We start from the raw sequence: 22,597 nt of genomic DNA on the forward strand, positions 1-22,597 counted from the left end.
GGCTTTGAAGGTTTCATAATGATTTGCTTTTGTACTTTCAGATACACTGCTTTAATTATTTTTTCTTTGCTCTGTTGTATGATTGACGATACGCACTTCCCTGAGCTCTTTAATGTGCTTTGTCTAATCTTGTATCTTTTACACTATAGTCACCCAGGATTATCCACCAAAGAACGTATGTCCAGTACTTAAAAAACAATACATGCACCGTAAGGCAGGACTTCTGTGGAAACAGGCTGCTCTGGGTTGTAATTCATGCAACTCCAAAGCTTGACACATTCAAGGATCTGTATTTTGCAGTTCAGATTAGTTTACATCATTGCCTGAGCTTTGGTTGTGTGCAGAAGTAAAAAGTCATGGTACACCTCACCACAGAAGCAAACCGCAAACATACTTCAAGAAAATTAAAAAGAAATTCTTAGTAAATTCTGGACAAAAAGGAAAAAGAAAGGTTCTTATTTAAGTTCTGCACTGGAGAAAAAAGAGCTGATGGACTATACAAAGTATAATTTGTTTAAAAACGAAAATAATTTCTAGTGTCGGTATTCTTTTTTTTTTTCCTCTATGTCACTGTAGTTATTCTCAAAGACAGGCTATTAATCCTACTTAGAGTGTGTGATGGTCATATCAGCTGCAAGAGTGAGGTCACTGATCTATGGAGATTATAGCTGCATTTGGGAGCATGACATGAAGGAAGAGTTAACTGAGATTTTTGCATAAATTGAGTGTGTTGGTTTTCCTTTAAACAAGGATTTTCTGAAATTCAGCCTCTAGCAGTCTTTCCAGCAGCCATTAATTCTAGCTGAGAAGCAGGACTGATGTTGAACGGGAGACAGAATGAAGGACTCAAATAGCATAAACTAGAGTAATTTACAGTATGAACAAGGGATAACTACTTCCAAGATAATAGAATAATCTGGGTTCCATTAATGAATACAGGAATTTGTGGAAAACATTTTTACAGAAAAACTAACAGCAATATGCCTCACTTTCTTTAAATCTAAATCCCTACTTGAGACAGAACTAAATGATGCATAACTGGTAACAGTCTTTTTAAGTGTATGACCAAATTTTTATTAGGAAGGCTGGTATTTTGTGTTGCTTTGAGGAAACCCAGAGCAACCATGGACAACCTCTTTGCTGTGGTGTAACACTAATGACAAAAGACAGAGAAAACCATCATTTGCAGTGTAAGACTGAGATAGCCTTTGGAATCTATGGATTTAAGAAGAGAGCTCCATTTCATCTTTCTTTAAAAACAACATATGCAATAGAGTAACCATTTCTCATCGTCATCCATTACACCACCCATAGTCCATCCAAACCACCGCTACACCTCGGGATCTATCCAGGACCGCACGATGTCCAGTTCAGCTCCTGTTGTCGTAGACAGCATTTCTTTATGCTCTTTCAGCCCCAGACCCTGTTTGAGAGGACTTTGGTCTTACTCCACTTGATGGACAGTTTGGTATCATTTCATTAGCATATAGCCAGAGAAAACATCAACACTGAAAGGCTGTAACCAAAGGGTTTCAGGAGCAAAAGAAATTGCAAAGGCATCTTAGAGATTAGATCCATAGAGTCAACTTGTTCAGTACCAACAAAAAAATATCTAAAACCAAGTATCTGCTGCTTTATGTAATGGAGGGGAAGGGAAAGAAGAGAATCAAGCAATTGTTTTTAATCTCCTCTCATTAACCACTGGTTACTGTTTTATGTACTTGAGAAGAAAATGGATCTAAGGTTTGAGAATGGGAAATTGCCCACTTAAGGATCTTCCTTAAATTTAACAATATAGAAGAGCTGAGATCAATTTTCAAAACAGTGGACTGCCATTTGGGACATATGTACCTTGAAAAACACCACTTTTTAATGCTTTGCAATAACTAGAGCCAAATGAAAATGGGGTTTCCTTTGCTATTAGTTTGAATTTTGGTCATTTGAGATAAGACTTTTTGTGTAAGGGCTCTGACTGTGTGGTAACTAACAATATAAAAATGACGCCAGACAGTTTGATTGAGCATGTCGTTGACTGAACAGGATTTTGTTTGGGCAGAACAGTTAAGAGTGTATAGTATGTTCTGCTGGTGTGTTCAACAAACATAAAAAAAAATCCTGTAACATATCTCAGTATTGCCTCAGGCATGTCACTTTGAACAGACTGACAATTATTAAAAAATAAGATTTGATTCCTAGCTCTGCAGAACCTGGACTATTATTACTCCTGTATAAAAAAGGGGAACATATTTCTTTACCTCACCCTTATTACCTGTGAAGAGAGAAAATGTAAAGGTGAAACTTGTAAATGGGCCTTGTGATCTTAACTGACAGAACTATTTTGGGTTAAGGCAAGAAACCTGGTGCAAGATTTGCCAGGGTGTTTGCCAAACTGAAGCCTGGACTCAATGTCCTATTTATTTGCCATAAAGAAGTATTTGTAAGAAACAACAATTTCAGCAGATACAAACTGTTGGAGAGGTGACCTACATCATCTCACCAGCTGCCTAAATCTGCTCTGGGAAGAAGTAAGACTAAGCTGTTAAACCCTTGCTTTGATTTAATATCTGGATTTACAGGCCCATTCATTTTTTTTCTTTTCATATGCTTGAGCACAGAACACCATTACTTGCCATTTGTGATGAAACAACCTTAAAAAACTTGAGGGATAAATGTTAAGTGATTCCAAACAGCCTTAAAAATGCCAAGGCAATGTATTAATTCTTTCTTTAACAGTTCACAATTGCTGATTGCCCATTCTTGCCTGGTGTACAGAGCCCTGCTTGGCCATCCTGGACTCTTACCTCAACGGTGCAGAGCAGCCAGTTCTCATGGGGCTGAAGGTGTGACTCCCATTGTAACCAGCGGTGCTCTCTCCTGTACTCGTGTCTGTGTTGGTAACGGTGCTTTCAAGTAACGCAGTATTTGACAGTATGTTTTCTAAGCCGTTTTGTGTCAAGAAGCCGGACAAAGACCAACAATAAATGAGAAGAGACAGAGACAAAAGATGGTTGGTAGAAACAGGCAGGTGTTCTTTATTTCACGTGGCACAGCATTAGGCAGACAACCCAAGAAACAGTTTCTAACAACAACCAAAGCTATCTCCCAAACCATCCCCCAAACAAGGGTCCACTGCCAACAGCGGCACTGAGATGTCCTTGCCTGTCCACTCTCATCTCCTCATACTCTGCATACGCTTAGGCCGTTATCTTAGCTGTGAGTGTCCTTTCCAAGGAGACTAACTTCTTACCATACAGTATCTTTAGACAGTGTACATACTGTGCAGTATTACCAAAGTACAATCTCCTCAAGCCATGCTAAAATATAATGCTAACTCCTGGAGAGAAGGCTGTGCAATCGCCTCGCGTCTCTCTGAGGTAATACAATGCTGTTTCTTAGCTGACAACATGAGGGGCACCTGAGGGAAGATCAATATGGCTTCAGAGTCTATTTTTAAACTCCTGATGCAGTAGCGGGAACCTGGCATGCCGCCTGCTGAGACACAGGGTGAGCAACTCCTCCACCCCTGGCTGCCGCTGGGCGCCAGCAGCATCAGAGAGCTGAGCCTACCGTCACCACGGGGGCTGAGAACACAGATGCTCTTGAACTAGGAGGAGGAGAGGTCAATCAAAGATCACAACAGACCGTGATCTTTGTGTCAGTCATTAGGCAAGAGGTAAGCAATGACAGTGGTAGGGGGAGTTACATAGTTAGCACTCTGGATTAAAGGCATGAAGAATGGTTGGTGGAAAGAAGACGTTTTAGAGACTACGGACAAAGCTTTAAAAGCCTCGAGATATTACTTTTAATTATTATCTACAGGTTACTCTCTCTATATATACTATTTTTCTTTCTAAATTAAGAAAATAAACATTTATTAACAAGTCACTGGGTCAAATCCTGCTCTCCACTGAAGCCAAATCCATTGACTTCAATGTGAGGGAGCCCTGTGTAAACAATGAAGGGCAAATTTGGCCCTTTATGTCCTGAAAAGTCTGCTTGTACCCATTTCTTTCAATCCTGCAAAGAAATACAGACTGAAGAGTGAATTAATTGTTACTAATTTCTCTTGAACTAACAGGGGAGTGTCAACGAGATGTGGCAAAGGAGCAAGAAAAAGGAACAGGTAAGTAAGTCCTGCTTTGAAGAGAATTTTATCCACGTTTCAGAGCAAAAGTACATGAAGAGAGTGGATCTGGAACAAGCGCTACTGGCCTTTACTTTCTCAGCAGCCACAAAATCCTTCATTTAGCTTCACTGAAACGGTACACAACCAGAGAAAACAGAAGGAACCAAATACTCCTTTTCCTTTGCAAACATCATATGCCCAAAGGTGATCACTGTCAACCCTTTGGATGCTCCGCTAACTCCAACTGTCTGCACAGTGCAGTGACAGCCACTGAAGACAGAATGTGTCTACTGTGCCAATGAGTAAAACCTGTGGTGTCTTACAAATGTAACTTAACATTTTGAATATTAAAGAACACTAGGTGCTTTTAGACACAGAACAATACGATTTTGGATGCATTTACCACTTTTATTTCACTATGCAGAAACATACATTCACCATGTGTTGTGATGCAGCTGACAGTGTAATGGATGCTGTCCCTTCAGTGGGTATTATAGCTGGACACTAACGAGTTTTCAGTGGACGTTCTGTACAGGTTAAGGCTTGACTCTGAACTAGATCGTAAATGCTGACCAGATTCTCAAACAGATTTTTTTTTTTCCTTTTTTTCCTCTGAGAACAAAAGGGAAATCAATAGAAAACCATCGTGGTTATTTCAGATTAATAATTTTCTAATGCTGCAAACTAAGTAAAATACAGATTTTTTTTTCTCCAAAATAACTACATATAATTTACAAGGTTAGGATCTGTGAAGGGTGACTGGAAGCTGACTCTGAACAATGCTGACAAAAATCGTTAATATACTAAAATCATTACTACCTCGTAAGGTATTCAGTCAGGTATACAAAGCACACTTTGTAAGCATTTAAATATTTTGAGAAGAGTAAAGATCCATCATCGTTTATCGGGCAGTAATAAAACCAGATGAAACAAATATAAGATTCAAGTTGTTTACTGAATAAACTGTGTTATTGGCACATCTAATGTGTGGTAAAACATTATACACAGTACCTATACAGCTTCTAGCATTTTGGGGGTAATCTTCATTTACAATATCCGTAAACAAAAGGCTTGCCACCTAACAAATTTTAATTTGTTTAGACTTTCATAAACTGTGAAAGGCATGAACTGTTTATGTGTTACATGAGATCACTGTTTATATTGTTTATGAACGTGCAGGTATAGCTGAAAACTTAAGACATTTTAAGAAAATTAAAAATGCTGCTTTTCTGTAATTTTATCGTTGCTTCATGCAATATTGTTTAACTGCTGCTGATTCAGATTGCTTTCTATGGGAAGGTATCTCTGCCAGTTTCTTTATTAACGGTCAAGATCAATTCTTCTGTACTGAAATTTTCCATAGACAGATACAAGTCAGTCAGGTTGGAACTGAGACTCCGTATAGGCTCTCGTATTCCTACTGGTGTGCATGTCTGGATTCATATGCAATCTAGGTTATTCCTGTAGGAAGGAGAAGTGAGTTAATTATTTGAAGCAAATTTGTGAAAGAGATTTTGTCAATTTGTTCACGTAACAAAAGGTATCTGAAAATGGCATCATCCCGGTATATGCAACTTGGCCCAAATCCAAAGTCCACTGATGCCAATGGAAAGAATTAGTGACATCAACAGACTTTTAAGCAAGTCACATTGCGCTGTCTCTGAAACAACCAGCAGAATACCACAAGAATCACAGCTACTCACTCCTCAGTGACTGGTTCCATCTTCCAAATAAGTAACAGATACTGAAATTCAGTTTTCTTTAGGGTCTGTATATCCAAAAGCAGGAGAGCAAAACAGCTTCAAAAGGTGCTGTGCATTATACTCTGTTACTTACACCAAGTGCTAGGGAATATGTATTGTTTTAAGAATAAAATGCTGCTACCAATTTAAACAAATCAGACAAGCAGCTTTTTTTTCCCCTTCTGCATACATCATTCAAAGCAATTTGTGCAATGGTGCTGGCATTAAACAGCTTTTGCATAGCAGGTTAGTATGCATGACATGTTTTTGCACACAGAATAAATACAGTAATATTAAGACGTTTGCTTAGCCAGCCACAGTTGGAGAGCATGCCTTTACTGAAAAAAAGCATGAAACGAGAAAAGCTGCATTATCATCTCACCCTGATAAACAATGCTGCTTTAAAACATAAAATGTTCTTTCAAATACAAGAAAGCCAAGACATCCAAATACTGACACAATAATCCACTGGGCATAAAAGAAAAATCAAAAGCAAGTTGGACCGTATCTTTGCAAGTTAGGAATTAAGGCTTAGTTTGCAACAGATCTGCATAGGAGATTTAAAAAGCAGTTGTAGGTTCTTCCCTTGGCATTTGTAAACAAAATGCATACCTTTAAGAACAAATTATTTTTGTCCTTAAATGACATAAAAGCAGACAACAGGGTTTTTTGACTTCAGAATTAGAAAATTAAGACTGTATCAAAGCAAGGACAATGAGGACTTTCCAGAGAGCCAACAAAAGCAAATGAGTAGTTTCTCTTTCTCCAGCTGGCACCATTAAAAGGAAGATGTTTAGAGCTGAATGTTGTTTACATTCAAATACCAGAACTGATAACCAGCACAAATGCAACTTGCAAATGCCAGTGAGAGAAAGGAAAGAGTTAGAGATGAATTATGGTAGGAAAACAACATTTGCAACATGCCAGCCCATTAAATGCCTAGGAAAATCATCTAGTCCTCTTACCTGTGGTCAATCCTCCCCATCTTCTGGTGTGATTTCTGTTTCTTTATGTACCACTACTTTGGTCACTGACATGTCAGGGTGCTGCTCTTTGGCTTCTTTAATTGCCTGAGCCAGCGCCTATCCCAAGGAAACCACAGAAGGGCAAAAACAAAAAGGAGGTGGAACATGCATGATCAGTAGCAAGGTGGAGAGATTCATGAGATATTACACAATTTACAAATGAGGAAAATGATTAAAATATGAAATAAACCATCACTGATTTAACTACTAATCCAGTTTAATTTAAGGCATGCCACTATGACTAGTAACTTTTAAAGCAATGTTTAGAAATGTTCTCTTCGGCAGTCTTCAGGGTAGTCTCTAGCAGTTTATAGATTTTACCTGATCATGATCAATATCTGCATCTCCTGTGATGACTATTCGTTTTTCAATTCTTGTCTCTGAGATGCCTCCTTTCACAGTCTAGATGGGAGGGACAAATGCATGTCAGTAACTTACTTTAAAGAGTGCTGCTATTCATGCAGAGAATGATCAGTGCAGGAACCCAGACGTGACTGGACCCAACTATCTCAAACGGCGCGCACAGAGGGGACAACCCTGAACTGCAACCAGAGCAGCTCTGAAGTTGGCCTGCTCTGAACGGACTAGATGACCTCCGCAGGTCCTTCCAACACAGATAATTTCATGATTCTAGTCATTCTGCACACATGTCAGGAGAGATTTTTGTATGTCAAAACTGGCAAGTATTTATGGTAAATTCATCCCATGAAGAAAAGAATGGATCTAGTTAAGTCCAACTGCAGACTTCAGAAGGACATATAGGGTGATATGGCCTTTGTATAGCCCATCTACTGAAGGGTGAATTTCAGTGCAGAAAGTTGAAATCCTGTCCTCAGTGAATACTGGTAGGAGAGCTGTCACGGCACTAAGAGGGTTTCTGCTTCAGGAGGAACCGTTACTTCGATGCTACCATGGAACTTGGAAGACCCAACATCATTTGTCTGTGCAGCTATAAGCTTTTGCTCTGGCTATGGGCAAGCTCCTTACAGCACCACCCAGCAACGCAACTGTGGTGTTCGAGCTGACTAAATGTCCTGTTATGACTACGTGATAGATTTACTGTGTGTTTTCAACACCGTACAGGGATAATAGCTCAGGACTCAATGAAAACTCATGCTCAGGCAAATTACTTCTTCCTGGCTACCATATGATGCCAACGTGGCTACACTTGCTTCCAGTTCTAGGCCGTATTTTCAGCTAACTCATGTGTCCCTGCACAAGGGACAAGGTTTTGTGCTTGCATAGACATGCTCTAAGGGTTTATGACACTCAGGACTCTGGTCAAGTCCTTGGATGATGCATTAATGAAGCCAATATAGGCAAAGACAGGTGAATGAAGACAGGTATCCAAAACAGACAGGATTTTGTCCAGAGAGCATAAGCATGTGTACACGTTTTAAAATAAATAATAGAATAGAACTTAAGAAAACATATACCCTTGTGGAAAAAAAGAAAAAAAAAAAGCACCCTGTTTTCTGAGGACTCACTTTGGTGATATGTGTAGTGGTTGTAGTGCTGGTGGTTTCAGATGTGATAGTCTGTGCACTCATCAATACACCCGGTTCTGAGTCAGCACTGCAATCCACCTAGGGAAACAAATGACAAAACCAGTCATCAAGAACATGCTCCTGAGCACAGGGAGGCAAGAACCGGACTGGCTGCACTTCCCTACTTCTACAGTTCTTCATAAAAGTTGTATCTAAGGGCGATCATGCGTCAGTATTTCTCTCTGCATCTGGAGACTCCCCTTCGCTTCTGGAAGGACAGATCAGAAGCTGGGGCTTTGAAATCTGTAGTTTCATCAATGTTCTTGAAAGGCCCTACACGTCACCCTCAGGTAAGCTATTCTTATGTACATCCTCCTCATGCTAATATTTAATACTTGAACAACTTACAACAGTTTACAGTAAAGCATACACTTAAAGATGTGTAAAGAAACATGGGTTCCTCAAGAACATGTTAAATCAGACCTTGGCTTTTGCAGAATTTCTTACCTGAGAAGACTCATATGTAATGGTTTTCGTTTCTGTATGGACTACCGGCACTTCCTTTGTTGAAATTTCAAGATTTTCCCCACCAGCAGAAACACTACTGAAACTGATAGTCTCAGTCTTCACAACTGGCGACTGCGTGAAAAAAAAGGAATTGGAACATTTAGCAAAGCTTAAGAATTTCTCAGAGAATTTTTCTTTCTTCGGTAAAAAGAGGAGGAACAACTAAAAAGTACTCTGCATTTAACAAAGTGAGAAAATTCTCTTTGTTACAGTGGTACATACATGTATATAATGCCGGCAACATTTAGCACTATCCTGGATTTCATGAAAATAAACTTCGGAAAAGATCTAAACCCTGTAAGAGGCAATGAGCACAACCACAGGAAGGTCCCTCTGAACATCAGGGAATGCTGTTTCCCTGTGGGTGACTGAGCACTGGCACAGGGTGCCCAGGGAGGCTGTGGAGTCTCTAACGTTAGAGATACTCAAAAGCCACCTGGACACAGTCCTTGGCAGCTGACTCTGGGTGGCCCTGCCTGAGCAGGGCAGGCTGGAGCAGATGGCCTGCAGAGGTCTAGAATTCTAATCTCAGCTATTCTGGGATTTTGCGATTCTACATTTTCTTAGAACGACAAGAGAACAAGTCCTGTTCAGGGTTAATCTTCCATTAAGCTCTCAGAAAAAAAACCCAACCAAGAACAAGGCTTTTTTAACTCCCCTGCAAACAGTTCTTGAAATTCTGCTAACGGGGTTAAGATAAGAATCTGGGTTGTTTAAGACATAGAACACTTATTTACAATTGTACCAAGCACAGAAAAAACAATGTATTTTCTGTCTTTGAGGACACATGAACTTTGCCAGTCTTAATGGACTTTCCCAAAGAGAATGCCAGCGGAATTCTTGTTAACCGTTGTATAAATGCCACCAATTAAGTTTTTCTCTGTAGCATGAAAAGTGCTTTTAGGTAAAACATGGACGGCATTTTGCCAACGATCGAAACCAGCAATAAGCCTTGCAGGTGCAACACAAAGAGGAAATAAGAGGAGAAACAAACTGCCTGCTGCGAAGATGCAATCATACAAGCTTGGTACACATTACTTTCCATGACAGGAATTAACTTAGTCCACTACTGCCCAACTAACATTCACAGTCCAGCAAAGACATGACTGAATCAACGAGTTACCTCAAAATGAGGTTTTCTTTCCAAAGACTCTGAAACGTGGACTGCTGTACTGTGATCCTTTGCTTGCTCACACGAAGCAGCAGCAGCAGCAGCGACTCCTTCTTGTTTGGTTAGGGCTTTCCCAGCCTCCTCCCTTTTTTCCTCCTTCGCCCCCTCAGTCCCAGCAGAACCCTCCTTCCCTTTCACGCCAGCAGCCACCGCCGACGCTGCCTCAGCCTGGGCATCCAACGCAAGTCCAGCCACTTTAGTGGGATCCCTGCTTGCATGCACATCCATCCCGTGTCTCTCCTCAATAACTACAGTCTCCTGTACAACCTTCTTTGCTGTATCCTGATGCGGCTGAACTGCTTGCTTCATTTCACCAGAAGTTATCTCCAGAGATGTCGTTGTGTCTATTCTCTGCAGAGAAGGAGGAAAAAAACCTCTCAGCATCAGAAGCAGGCAACACTACTTGTAATGGCTTCTCAGCTTAATGGACTGTGAACGTAAATAAAAAAAAATGGGTATTACATTTTGCCAATGCATTTCTCTCACGTTGTATAAATTTTCGTTCTCAGGACATTATCAGAACAGTAGAGTTGAAAAACAAAGCAAGAATCACAACTTTTAAAAGCGAAGAGAAATGTCAATGTTTTTCTCATTGGTGTTTTTGTGTGAGTTTTATAAAGGCAAAATACAGCACCCTGCAAAATGGTCAAAATAAAGTGAAATGAGAGAAAACCAGGGGTTTTTTTGGTTTGCTTTTCTCTTTGGCAAAGTTTCTACTGTGGTCTATTGTAACGAAGGAAAAGGCACACTAATACATGCATTAGTAATATCATTTCCAAGTTACGCATAGAAACAGGAAACAAAAGAAAAGCAAAAGTAATTGGTGTGCAGTTATAACAATGGAGGGAATCAAACGGCCACCTGAGCCCAGCTATGTGAAGAAGTAGTAACCCCTCCTATGAACTCAGTCGGTTTTCTGGCAGACTCTATTAAACTGAAGATATCTGAGCCATCCAAGGTTTTTTCACTGGTGGACTGTTTAGTCTAAATGGACAAAGAAATGTAGAGTCATACACAGAAGAAAGGCAGACCCACATGCACAGACATATTAATTGCCAAAACTGGAGGCAGAGACAGAGGAAAGGGAGAGAAGGTTGCGGGGGCACAGAGAGATTGGAAACAGGAAAAGAATGGGAAAATAAATCAGAGCAAATTCATAATGGCTGTAGTAAGCAATAGTTACAAAGCACAGTTGTTAGCGTTGGCATTTTGCTGGTTCAAGCAAACCTTTTTTTTCCTTTTATTAACAAGCCACAGCAGCAACACTACATTTCAGTAACATGGATCTTTAAATAAACCAGAAAGGTTGAAAGCCTTATATAATGTCTGCTTCAGACCGTGGGACGGATTCAAAGTATGAGGGAAAAAAAATAAGCTGGGTTGGCTGCTGTCAACACAAAGCCAGGCAGCAAGAGAACCGCAAGGTAGGGTGGTGTGAGGGGATTGCCTAAAAGAAGTCATGCTTTAATCTTTAAACCGTGGCATGAAGTCAAAGCCACTTGTTACCACTACTTTTGACGCAGACGACTCGGTAACATAGTGAGCAGTAGCAATGGTAAATGGCTGTTCTCTGGAATATCTCCACTCAGACAGGCTCTTATCTCTCCGGGCAAATGCCCCTGCTTTTACAGCTTCACTGCCAAGGTGTTTTTCTGCTTTGCCAAGCTGCAAGCTTCCCAGTAACTGCAAATCCTGGTCCATCTTTAGTGTCTTTTTCAAACTCTCCTCTTCAGGACTTTGCAACTGAGATTCTGCTTCCTTTATGGGTGTCAGAGAGTCGGACAGCTTTCTTTTCGTGCTCTGCACATCGGATCCCCGCCTGGCTTTCTCATCAGTGACAGGCTCAAGGATTTCATACTCAGCCACTACCGGAATGACTTTCACAGATTCTTGCACTTCCCTTTCCATTTTCTGGAAAGCTTCTACTGAAGGCTGTATTGCTTTCTCACCCTCTTTAGCTTTACTTGTCATGGTTACAATTTTCCCGGATACGGTATCATAGGACCTTCCTAGGGTGAACATTTTCTGCTTATTCTCCTCTTTGGATTGTATTTCACTTTCCAAGTCCTCAAAGCTCTGCATTAGAACGGTACTGGATTTTAATATCTCAGGTGGAAAGGCAGTTTTACTGCTCACAGTCACTACTTTGTATGCCAGACTTTTTTTCGATTCACCATCAACTACCTCAGAGGGTATTTTGTCTATAATAACCCAATCCTCAGTGCCCTATATTTGAGATATAAAAGCTAAATTAGAATATCTAAAGGTTTATCCGTACTTCAGGAGCACTAAAGTATGAAGACTTTTAAGAAATAAACACTGCCTCTTCTGAAAGCATATCACTTTTAACCGTTGTACCTCTTAGAGCAGTTATCAAACAAACAGAATCACCTTAGGCAAAGCATGATTTCTTTGCATATTCCCTCCCCTCAGAGGCCCATACAACATGGCCAGAAAAAAATGACTTTTGCCACACTACTTCTGTATTAATTTGAAACAGAATAGCATTTTAGTGCATCATTTAAAATGATGATTGGAATCATTCTGAGGTTCAAAATCACGTATTGCAACGGTTCATAATGCTACAGTCAAAAACAAACTATGAAAATAAGCAAAATAAGCCCATTCAACTGCTCCCCAGTTGTCATAAACACACTGTTGAGGAGGTTTTACATTAGTATGCATCTGTATGTAACTGTAGCCTGCACTAAATTTCCTTGTTTTCATTAGAATAACATCAACCCCCTCCAGGACTGTTTAAATTGAGCAGTACAACACAGTAAATGCCATACTCCTAAAGATTCTGAATGGAACTGAATTCAGCATCTTTTTTTCTCCTTATGCAAATATGCTACATGATTTGCTTTGACTATGTGATCAGCATCCAGTTATTTGACCTCAAGACCATAACTTCTGTTATTTAACTAAGCAAATGTGGTAGTTTAAAATTGAATGAATTAAAAATAACCTCTAGGGATGATGGGATACTTTTCTGGATAATGATTTGATGAGAAGTAACCAAAGTGCCAGCAGATTCTCCTTCCTGCAGCTTCTTCTCTATCACACTTGGCTAATAGAAAAACCAATAAGAATACAAAGTTCACCACCACTCAGCATAATCTGAATTCACTTGACAATAGAAAGGAAATTCATTCTAATGACAGAAGTGCCCCATTCTCCATAACGTTCTTAGTGAGGCTTATGCTGGAAATGCATGCACAACTGCAAACAATATCCACAAACAGCACCGTGCAAGTAGATTTCTAACTAGCAGAGAAATCAGTGTCTATTAGGAAGCCATAAATTCTGGAGGGGACTCCTTCCCCAGAATTTGGCCCCCAGATTACATCTCTCTCTGAAGCTTATGAAATAATTAAAAAAAAAAAAATTAAAAGGGAGGGGCTTGGAAAGGAAAAAAGATAATAAAATAATAAATCATTGCCAGCCTGTCTACATTTCAAGAAATTATTATTTGTTTTTACCTGCAATTCAACGAATGTAGTACCTCCCTTCTGCAAAAATATGAGTTTTTCTGATTTTTCTCTTTCTTCTTTGGTCTAATGTTAGGGGAATAAATGGTTTTAGTAAATGGAGGCTATAAAGTCCACTATACTTTACAATAGCTCATCAGCTCTACAGATTATTAAGTGCATGGTAAATTAGGAAACAGAATTAAACAGAGTAATTTTCCAGCAAAGAGGTTTCCCGTAAGCAATGAAATCAGTGTGCGTCTGTGATGAATGCAAAGCAGATATGAGCGTACCATTTGTGTAGCACAAAACCCGCTAAACTGAGTAACACCCAGACGTGGATGCACCGTGTTCATTTCATCTTTTACTATCCATTTAACTGCGTCTGGTGCCAACCTACACGGCTTTCACGAACAGCCTAGAACTGGCCCCTCCACCTTTACTCTGGACTTCTAGTACCTTCCCAAGGCTGTGAAAACAGCATCTCTGCAACTTGACCAGTGGGGAAAGTTTTAAGTATCGGTAAGACTCAATTTTCTAAGCCTTTTGAGTCCAGCTTCTGGGCTGGCCACCTTTTTAACTTGGCCAGAGCAAGTAAGCCCCTGCTGAGCAAAAGCAGGTTTCTTGCCAAACTCTTTCTACCCACTCCAATGGCTAATATCCTCATTAGACATGCCAATGGAAGCACTATGTACATGACATGATAAAAGGGTACAGTTTTAAATATGTATACTCCATGTACTCAAGAAGAAAGGTAGACATTTAAAGAAAGATACAAAACTAGAAACCTGAGTGAGAAAGGGAGAAACGGCTCATCTCCCTGACTGCAATGAGATGCATAACTTCTTCATGTTTAAAGTGCTATTTTAATCCAATCCAGATCAGACTAAACATTGTCAAGGAGTTTGTTAGTATGATGGCTTTCATGTTCTGTAGCTATCTGGCCACTATTACAGCAGGTATTTAAAACCATATAATTCACAACTAAACAAAACCAAAGTACTACCCCTATTATTGTAACAACCAACCAGTGACTAGACAGGCTTAAAGTCAAACGGACTAAACACACATAGGTGCCAAATGCTCAAAGGACACCTTTTGAAAAGGCACACTGCCCCTTCTCTTATTATATTAAAGAGCTACAGGTGGCAACACTGAATGCATTTTTAAAGTGGATATGCTAAGTTAAATGTGTAAGTTCTTTGACTAGAAGAGACTACTACATAACGCAGTTCTACATGCTCTCCATCCTGACTGTCTCTGCATTTCTTAGTAGACACAGACATCAAGGTCCTGATTTTGACCTATATATGGCTTCTTTTCCTGAAATATTCCTGTCAGCAGGACATGTGAACTGAAACCATCCTGCTGACTGGGACCAAAAAGGACGATCAGATGTTATGTATAGCAGGGTTCCCTTAGTGCCAGAAGTCATCTCAGAGTTAGGCTCTGATAGCTCAAATCCACTTGCATTTTTACACAGAAATGCCTTCATTTGGATGAGATTCTGTGGGACAGCTGTAGTTTACTTAGATGCATACAAAATACAGTAACCGGACATTGCTTTTGAGCAAGTTTTTTTCTTCCAGTAGGAGAAGAGATACCAGGTAAGGCTAACTCTTGCTCTTTTCCTTTCCAAAGATTCAGGTGTGTTTCCTCAGGGTGAAGCCTACATAACTGTGTAATGCTTTGCTACTGCTTGTGCTTTTTAATTAGAAATTGTTATTAGGTTTCTAAAGTAATAAAGACATGAAATGAACAGGGGTGGGGATATAAGTTTGCTTCACCTGCACTCCTCTGATTCAGGCTCAGCTAGCCAGCTGCTGCCTTTTCAACAGTTCCTTACGTCTTTAGTATGTAAAACACATCCTGTTCTTTATATTTACAATTTTACTTTTACAGAAGAAAACCCCTATTTTCAACTACAACTAAATTAACACAGTTGTAGGATCCATTATGATTCCTGAACAAGACAGCAGGGGCAACATTAATATTCCTCAGTGGCCTGTCCAAAAGGTAAGCTTTGGGAACCGAGTCTGCTTTTTCGGTATTTTAATTCAACTTGATGGCCACTCTAATGCATGTCTGATGCCTGTATCGGCCACTGGTTAGACGGGTACAGTGTGGGAGATGAGGAACTGGGGCCTTTTTCTTGGCCTTTCCCTAAGAGGAAGCTGACATGTGCTATCTGTGTGTCCCCAGGGATTCCCTTCCCCAGTGGGTCTGGGGACTGTGGGTCTGTAAGACCAACCTCTAAGGTGGGAAAGCAGAAGGCTCTTTCGCATTAGACTTCCCAGCCAATTTTTGCTGAGTTCCTTACAACATTATGCTAGTGCTGGGGGGACGGAAGCAAATTTTATGACCGTTTATTGGACTGTAAGGCTAAAAACAAGTGGTAACCATAAAGATGATTCCTATGAGACAGAAATCAGATATTCATGCACAATAGAATAAAAAAAAAAAAATCTTCATGCAGACCACACAAGCATATTTCCTTTTGCTCCGCTGGATTTAAACCAAGGCTCTCTGCCTTTTTAGAAGATCACAGCAACACGAATGTTACATTGTTACCTCTACATCTCCTTGCCTACCCCAAAACTAAATGAGAGGCAGATATTTAATTGGCATGCTTCCTACAAATACTTCAAGACTGCACAGTAAGCAAGATTTTTTCATGCATGCACATGAAAATGCACATGCTTAGCATCTGCACTGGGCCTTCAATGAAACGGTATCCAGCAGACTGCAGCAACTATCACTTCCCTTATGGAACTGGCCAAGCAGGTCTAATTATCATCATTACTTCTTCCCTGTCTTCAAAGACCGAAAGAGTTTTGCCCTTTGTTCTGTATTTTCTTGTCAAGTTTGGTACTGTACCCCTATCCGTGCCACTACACCGCTGCTCCCAACCAGTCATCATTACTTAAATTTCCTCTCCATCACCTTCATGGTTTCTTTCATGCATGGCTGGACTTCCTCAAGCTCAGTGAACCTGTAAGCCTGCGTTTTGCACCCTCAGAGAGACCCAATTCTGCCATGCAGCTACAGTGAATTTCATACTCTAAATATATATATAAAAAGTATCTGCTCTTCCTTGTGTCTTTTGCTGCTAGAGCCTGAGTCCTGAGAAAAGGGAGCACCTGTAAGTGGGGAATGGCCTCTACGGACAGTCTCTAATCGACTGAGAGCTATTAAAAGTAAAACGAATAGACAGATACATAAGGAAGCCTTTCAGCTCACGCTGACCTCTTCAGGCACTAGTGGTTCAATCATAGGAGCTTCCTCCTGCCTTGCTGCAAGCCGAACGGGAGATGTGGAAAGCCTCTTCTCCCACTCATTAGACACAGCCGTTTCTGTGGAGGTTTCCAAGAAGGTGCGTTTCAGCTCGCTTATATTGGTCTGATGTTTCATCAGATCTTCCTGGGTTTTGTCTAGGTCCTGGACAGTTTTAAAAGAATAGAGCAGTTTGTAATACATCCTAAGCCAACCAAATTTTAGCGCCAAAACACACAACTCGGTTAGTCAAGAGGGAAGTAACATCTCAGGGAGCCGGGGAGCACAGCACTGACACAACACTCTGTGAAAATGTGGCATTTTGAAAGATAACAGAATAGCATATCTGTGAGTATAAATATACTCTTAAGAAGCTTATCCATACTGCTATAATTTACACCTGATAAAGAGGCTTCAAACAAACATTCATATGCGCGTGGATGCACACACATATACGCACACGCATATATCTATATTTATAGTACAAGTTAGAGGAGGATCATCATAATCTGAGGAAAAAATATCTATTTAATTTATTAGCAGGTGGGAATACACAGTTCATGCATCATAGTGCAGATTCACAGTTTACCACTAAAACTAACACACATGTACGGACATGCACTGGTATATACCAATACCAACCTCTAACATAAGATTACTATGTTTGACATACACATTTTCACCCTGTATTCGCTTAATCAGACTATTCTGAAAGAAGTGAAAAAGAAAGGGAAAGGTAAGGGACACAGTATTGAAAGGATACAAAATGCTGTTTCTACACATTTCTTCACAGAGAACCAACAATAACATGCTGAGAGAGGTGAACACCTCCAACATTGATACTTGAGCAACATCCGGGCCTTTCGTTTCTGTACCTGTGCCTTTAGTTCTCCATCCTCCTCTTGATCCGACTGCCAGCATGAGAAAGATTGGAAAACAACACCTTACCCACTTGTACGACTGAAGGCTTTACACAAACTGGTGACAGGAACACACTAGGTTAAAATCACATTTTCTCTATGTTGAGGGCTTAAAGAGAAGGAGTAGACACACTGGCTGAATTTGCATGGTTCTCCTAACTCAGAGGAAGCCTCCTCTTTTCAAATTTTTTATTTGGGAATGAAGGAGTATTAAACGTTTTCCTCTTATAAATACCGGTGCACTCCACATTCACAGATCTCTATTTAGGGAGCAGCAGTTGAACCTTCTCACCAAGACTGCAGCTGATTTAGAACCAAATGGCAACAGCAAATTCTCTGCAAATCCATAATCCCAGAGGTTAAATATATGACTTCTCCTGGGCCACAGGCAAAGCTTTGCAGAAACTCACCATGGGTAAACAACTTGCAACGCTTCCTACAGAATGAAGCACATTTTATTTGCTTAAAATGCTATTTCCCTAACCTCAGTCCCTTTCTGGTTTTATATAATTTCATTTCATATTTAGCCTGTATATATTCTTTCATGACCTATCTGCAATGGCGGTCTTCTGAAATGGCACACACATCACATCACTTCAGCTCACGTTTTCAGAAGCAATGCAATAAGGACTGCCCAAGCAGCCCCGTTTCTGAGGGTTGAATTTTCAGATGGCAAGTATACCACAGGTATTGAAAATCAGGTATCCGTAAGGCAAACTGAGGTTCACAAAATCTTCTCCCCTAAAATAAAGATGGCAGCTAGGGAGATTATAATGCATTTTTGAGTAATAAACTGAACATTTTAAATGTCATGGTTTTAGGATTATGGTTTACTTTCTGTAGGGCTCGAGGCCTGAAGCTATAGAGTAAAAGAGGCATTCTGAACTCCTGGCTCGTCTCAACAGACTTTATGTTGTTGCTCCATTTGGATTCTTTCAATGCTTGTGCCACTATTTTATTGTTAATTTTTTATATAGTCCTAATTATTCAAATGACCCATGAGAAAATCTGTTGATTACTTTCTAACTCAGTTCAAATTTATTCTATTTACAGCTGAGGCCAAATTGTCCTGACACGTCATACAGAGAATTTTTCCTTGACAATAATTTTAACAGTCTGAAATATTAATGAGATCCTACTGAAAACCTACAGTTGTGTTTGTGGTAAGACTCTGTCTTCTACCAGATGTCAGACCAAATTCAGCTCATGTTTGCAGCTGCAAATATATTAATTATGAAAGCATTATATGCACTTCACTGGAGTCACACAGGGTTGAATTTGCCTGCAGTGTCTGTATACCGTGTTGTAGATATGAGGCTTCTCAGTGCAAAGAAAATATACATTTTTTTATGTTCCTCCTTTGAAAACAACACCTAGACTACTGGTGGCAATACATGAAGACGACATGTGAAATTACATTCAAGGAAAAGCTGAGATATTTGTAATGTGGAAATACCTTTATCCAGAAAATTTTTTACTGTCTTTTTGCCCCTCTCTCTCACACACAGGCTGCAGAGTATAAAAGCAGACAAGCAAATAGAAAAACCCAGGGCACAATCTGGCCAGCACGACCACCCAGGTGGGCAGCTGCCCCGCACTCTGCACAGCACAGAGGCCTTACAGTTTCCACACCAAACACAGAAATAAGAAGAACCCGCAGGGAGCACTGAAAACTCAACTCCGCGAGCAAAACTCTCACGCTCGCACATGCACACACGCGCAGAGAGGGATCCTGAGCTGCTGTAAGAGACATGCTGGTTTAGCCCTCATGCCCAGGGTCGGGAAGAGATGAGGCAAAATGCTCTCCCCTGCCATAACTGGGTGCCGGCGACTGTACAAACCTCGGTGGCAGTGGTCTCACCATCAGCTGCAGTATCCGTCTGCTCACTGTCAGTCTATTTGGTTAGACAAGTAATCGGGTCCCAAGAGGAAGGCAGGAATAAAGAATAAACCCAGCTCATCAGTACACGCGGCTCACACGGGGAACTGTTAAATTCAACATCCCTGTGAACTGCATTAGCATTGCTTTTCAAACCACGCACAAGTCAAAGAAGCAAAATAAAAATGCTATATTAGTAAACAGAACAGACTCAGAGGAAGACTCGAGGCGTACTGTACACAGTATATGGCTTTACTGGAACAAATTTATAAGCCAAACAAAACATTACTGGAAATGTGTTATTTGAATAGCAGATTATTTTTTTTTTTTCTTTAAGAAAGCCAGGTGGCTTTAAAAAAACTGGAAAAAAAAAAGGTCGTATTTTCTAAACAAACTTTTCCTCCTATAATGTTTTTTTCAAGTAAAATTATTGATCACATTTTTGTTCTAATCAATACAGATTAATGTGGTGGTTGACTTTTTCTCTGGAGGGGAAAAAGACAATTAAAAAAAAAAAAAAAAAGACTACTTTAACAGTCACCTGACTTTCAGCCCCTCATTTGTACAGAAGTTGTTCTTGACTCCGCATTTATACACCATGAGGCTGTCTGCATTACCAAGGAGTTCAAATAACCATACCCCCAGCCCATCTACTGTCTGTCTGTGGAGTAATGGTAAGGCTCAGATCCCACTTGGTTCCAATAAAGAGCAGCTGATATTGTTAATGATAGTAAAAAGAAAGAAAACTGCCATTAAAAGAATCAAAAATACTTCTCATTCCATTTAAGAATATGGATGAAAGCAGGAAAAAAGGAAAAGTAACTCCCCATCCCCACCACCCCCCCCCCACCAAAAAAAAACAATTACTAGGTACAAGTGATAAAAATGAAACAAAGCACAGCATTGCACAATCTATCCCTGCTTTGCTCGACACCATGAACCACATTTTAGTGGAGAACACAAGTGTTGAGATTTAATAAATAGAGAGTCAAGTGTAGGATGCTACAGGCTGAGAAGAGAGTTCAAATGACTATGTTTGATGCTATGCAAGCTTATGGAAAACTAGTAATTAAAGAAAGCGCTCCCTACTGCCCTGGACTGGCACATTCAAGTTGTTTTAACTTCAGTGAAAGCTCTGGTTTTGATTAATGATTTTCTGTGGTCCTTAGATAATCTAAAGTAACCCAGGCAGGCAATTTAAATCTAGGATAATACATCTCACACTCACATCAGTATGAAACAAGAGAAAAAAGCAACGTACTGGTGGATGGAGTATCAAGTGTTTGAATCTCCTATCTTCTGTCATTTTCTGACAACTCCAATGTTTCATAAAGCTGCTTTTCTGATATTTTTTCATTGCTTTGGTGTCTATCATTCCTTTCTTTGAATAATTTGTATTGCTTGTATGACAGGCAGAAGAATAAGCAGGCATTTTGCCCTATTTGTAAGGGCATGAATATAAGTTACATGCAATTTTTCAAGCAATGACCACTCACTAGATGGACCATTTATTTTTAAATGAAAGTATAATGCCAAAATAGCCTACCTAGCTAGTCAAATTGCTTTCACTAAAATGTTAGAAAATTGTTTATTAGTGAAGGATCTCACATCTTTATAACATTATAAGCAATTGTAAAGGCATGGCAATATAAAAATATCTAGACATTGTCACCCCTATTTACAAAAAAAAAAAAGAAAAAAGAGAAATTAACAAATCTAGACATTTAAAAGGGATTTAAAGTTTTATGTCAAGGCACTGTAACATGTGAGTCTGGCACACAGGATTCATTTACGAACTTGAAGTTGGGAAATTAGTGAAAACCCAATAGAAACAGTAGCTGCTAAGGTACAAACACAGAAGCTAATGAAATCTAATGGGTGATATTCTGTCTCTGACTGCATTGACTGCCTCCAGATACACTGCCCAAGGGAGAACAGAGCTCAACGAGGTATGAGATTGGTTCAGGATACTGGCTGTAGCCTCCTGCATCACTGTGTGCAATCTCTTGTGAACTGGGGGAAAAGACAAATGTTTCTTTTACTGTAACAGCAATGAAATCCTAAGTAAGGCATAAAATTTGCTTTATTGCCACATACATGTCTGCTAATTAGCCAATCAACAGCCATGGAGTTAAGTCAGCATTACTGAGTTACTTGAAATAAAGATCTGGGGTTATCGCAGAGCAGGGAATGGCAAATTAAGGCTGAGCAAGGCAGGTCTCCTCTGGAATGGAAAGTAAGAAAGGTCGGGCTCAACTCTGAGACGGGCTACAATGCAGCTGCTGGTGGGGCTTGAGGGCAGGAGAGGGATTGAGCAGGAAGGGAAGGCAGCTATCTCCTGAGATGCTGCGGCTGCACCTCCTCTAAGCTGTGATCCTAATTGCTGTGATTTGTTTTGCCAATGTAATGCAGACATGCCCAAGTTTAAAACATATCCACTTTCATGCAATATTTTGAACAAGAAATACCCCCTGGATTAGGCACAAGTCTGTGTTGTCTGCCAGGAAGCACTGCCAGAGTAATCACCCTCATAAAAGAGAGACATTAAAAAGCCTATTTTATACATTTTTATGCTCAATATTCCTAACTTTACTAACAAAAAAGAAGTGCTCATTTCTGAAAGAGGAACAGACCAATGTATTACATAAACACTGTCTCGTTATTGCCTCTGGAGCTGGCACCGTATTAATGCTGTTATTGCTATTAGATTAATTCAAGTGCAGAGCTAATGCAAATTGAAACCTGAATGCTATCTCAAAATGAGGACACAAAATGAGACAGCAACATTTTGGATGCCTTTTATCAGAAATTGCACAATATTATTTAGTTGTTGGGCATCACAGAACCAAAAGCATCTAAAGAAAATGTTTTTATAAGATAAATTGATGTGACTTTTAGCTTTCCATAAAAAGGAAATGAAATCCTGCACCAAGTCCT

At 39.9% G+C, this 22,597-nt stretch overlaps 1 protein-coding gene across 29 annotated transcripts in view; it reads right to left on the bottom strand.

Annotated features, from left to right (window-relative positions):
• Positions 1-4,793: 4,793 nt before the first annotated feature.
• EPB41L3 (erythrocyte membrane protein band 4.1 like 3) overlaps positions 4,794-22,597 on the bottom strand; it is a 142,130-nt gene continuing 124,326 nt past the window's right edge. For 10 of the 29 annotated variants that reach the window (XM_074899161.1, XM_074899155.1, XM_074899152.1 and 7 more), the window contains 14 exons: positions 19,623-19,676; positions 17,737-17,772; positions 17,504-17,569; positions 16,835-17,026; positions 13,601-13,675; positions 13,087-13,188; positions 11,625-12,344; positions 10,980-11,102; positions 10,071-10,469; positions 8,888-9,019; positions 8,381-8,479; positions 7,215-7,295; positions 6,834-6,950; positions 4,794-5,587 (listed from right to left, as the gene is read on the bottom strand). In XM_074899161.1, the coding sequence (XP_074755262.1) occupies positions 6,840-6,950; positions 7,215-7,295; positions 8,381-8,479; positions 8,888-9,019; positions 10,071-10,469; positions 10,980-11,102; positions 11,625-12,344; positions 13,087-13,188; positions 13,601-13,675; positions 16,835-17,026; positions 17,504-17,569; positions 17,737-17,772; positions 19,623-19,676 (2,190 nt within the window). In that variant the 3' untranslated portion in view covers positions 4,794-5,587; positions 6,834-6,839. The remainder of the gene's footprint in view (positions 5,588-6,833; positions 6,951-7,214; positions 7,296-8,380; positions 8,480-8,887; positions 9,020-10,070; positions 10,470-10,979; positions 11,103-11,624; positions 12,345-13,086; positions 13,189-13,600; positions 13,676-16,834; positions 17,027-17,503; positions 17,570-17,736; positions 17,773-19,622; positions 19,677-22,597) is intronic. The other 19 variants (XM_074899174.1, XM_074899173.1, XM_074899178.1 and 16 more) reach the window with 14 other exon arrangements.

Source organism: Athene noctua, chromosome 2, assembly GCF_965140245.1.
Source record: "Athene noctua chromosome 2, bAthNoc1.hap1.1, whole genome shotgun sequence".
Lineage (NCBI taxonomy): Eukaryota > Metazoa > Chordata > Aves > Strigiformes > Strigidae > Athene > Athene noctua.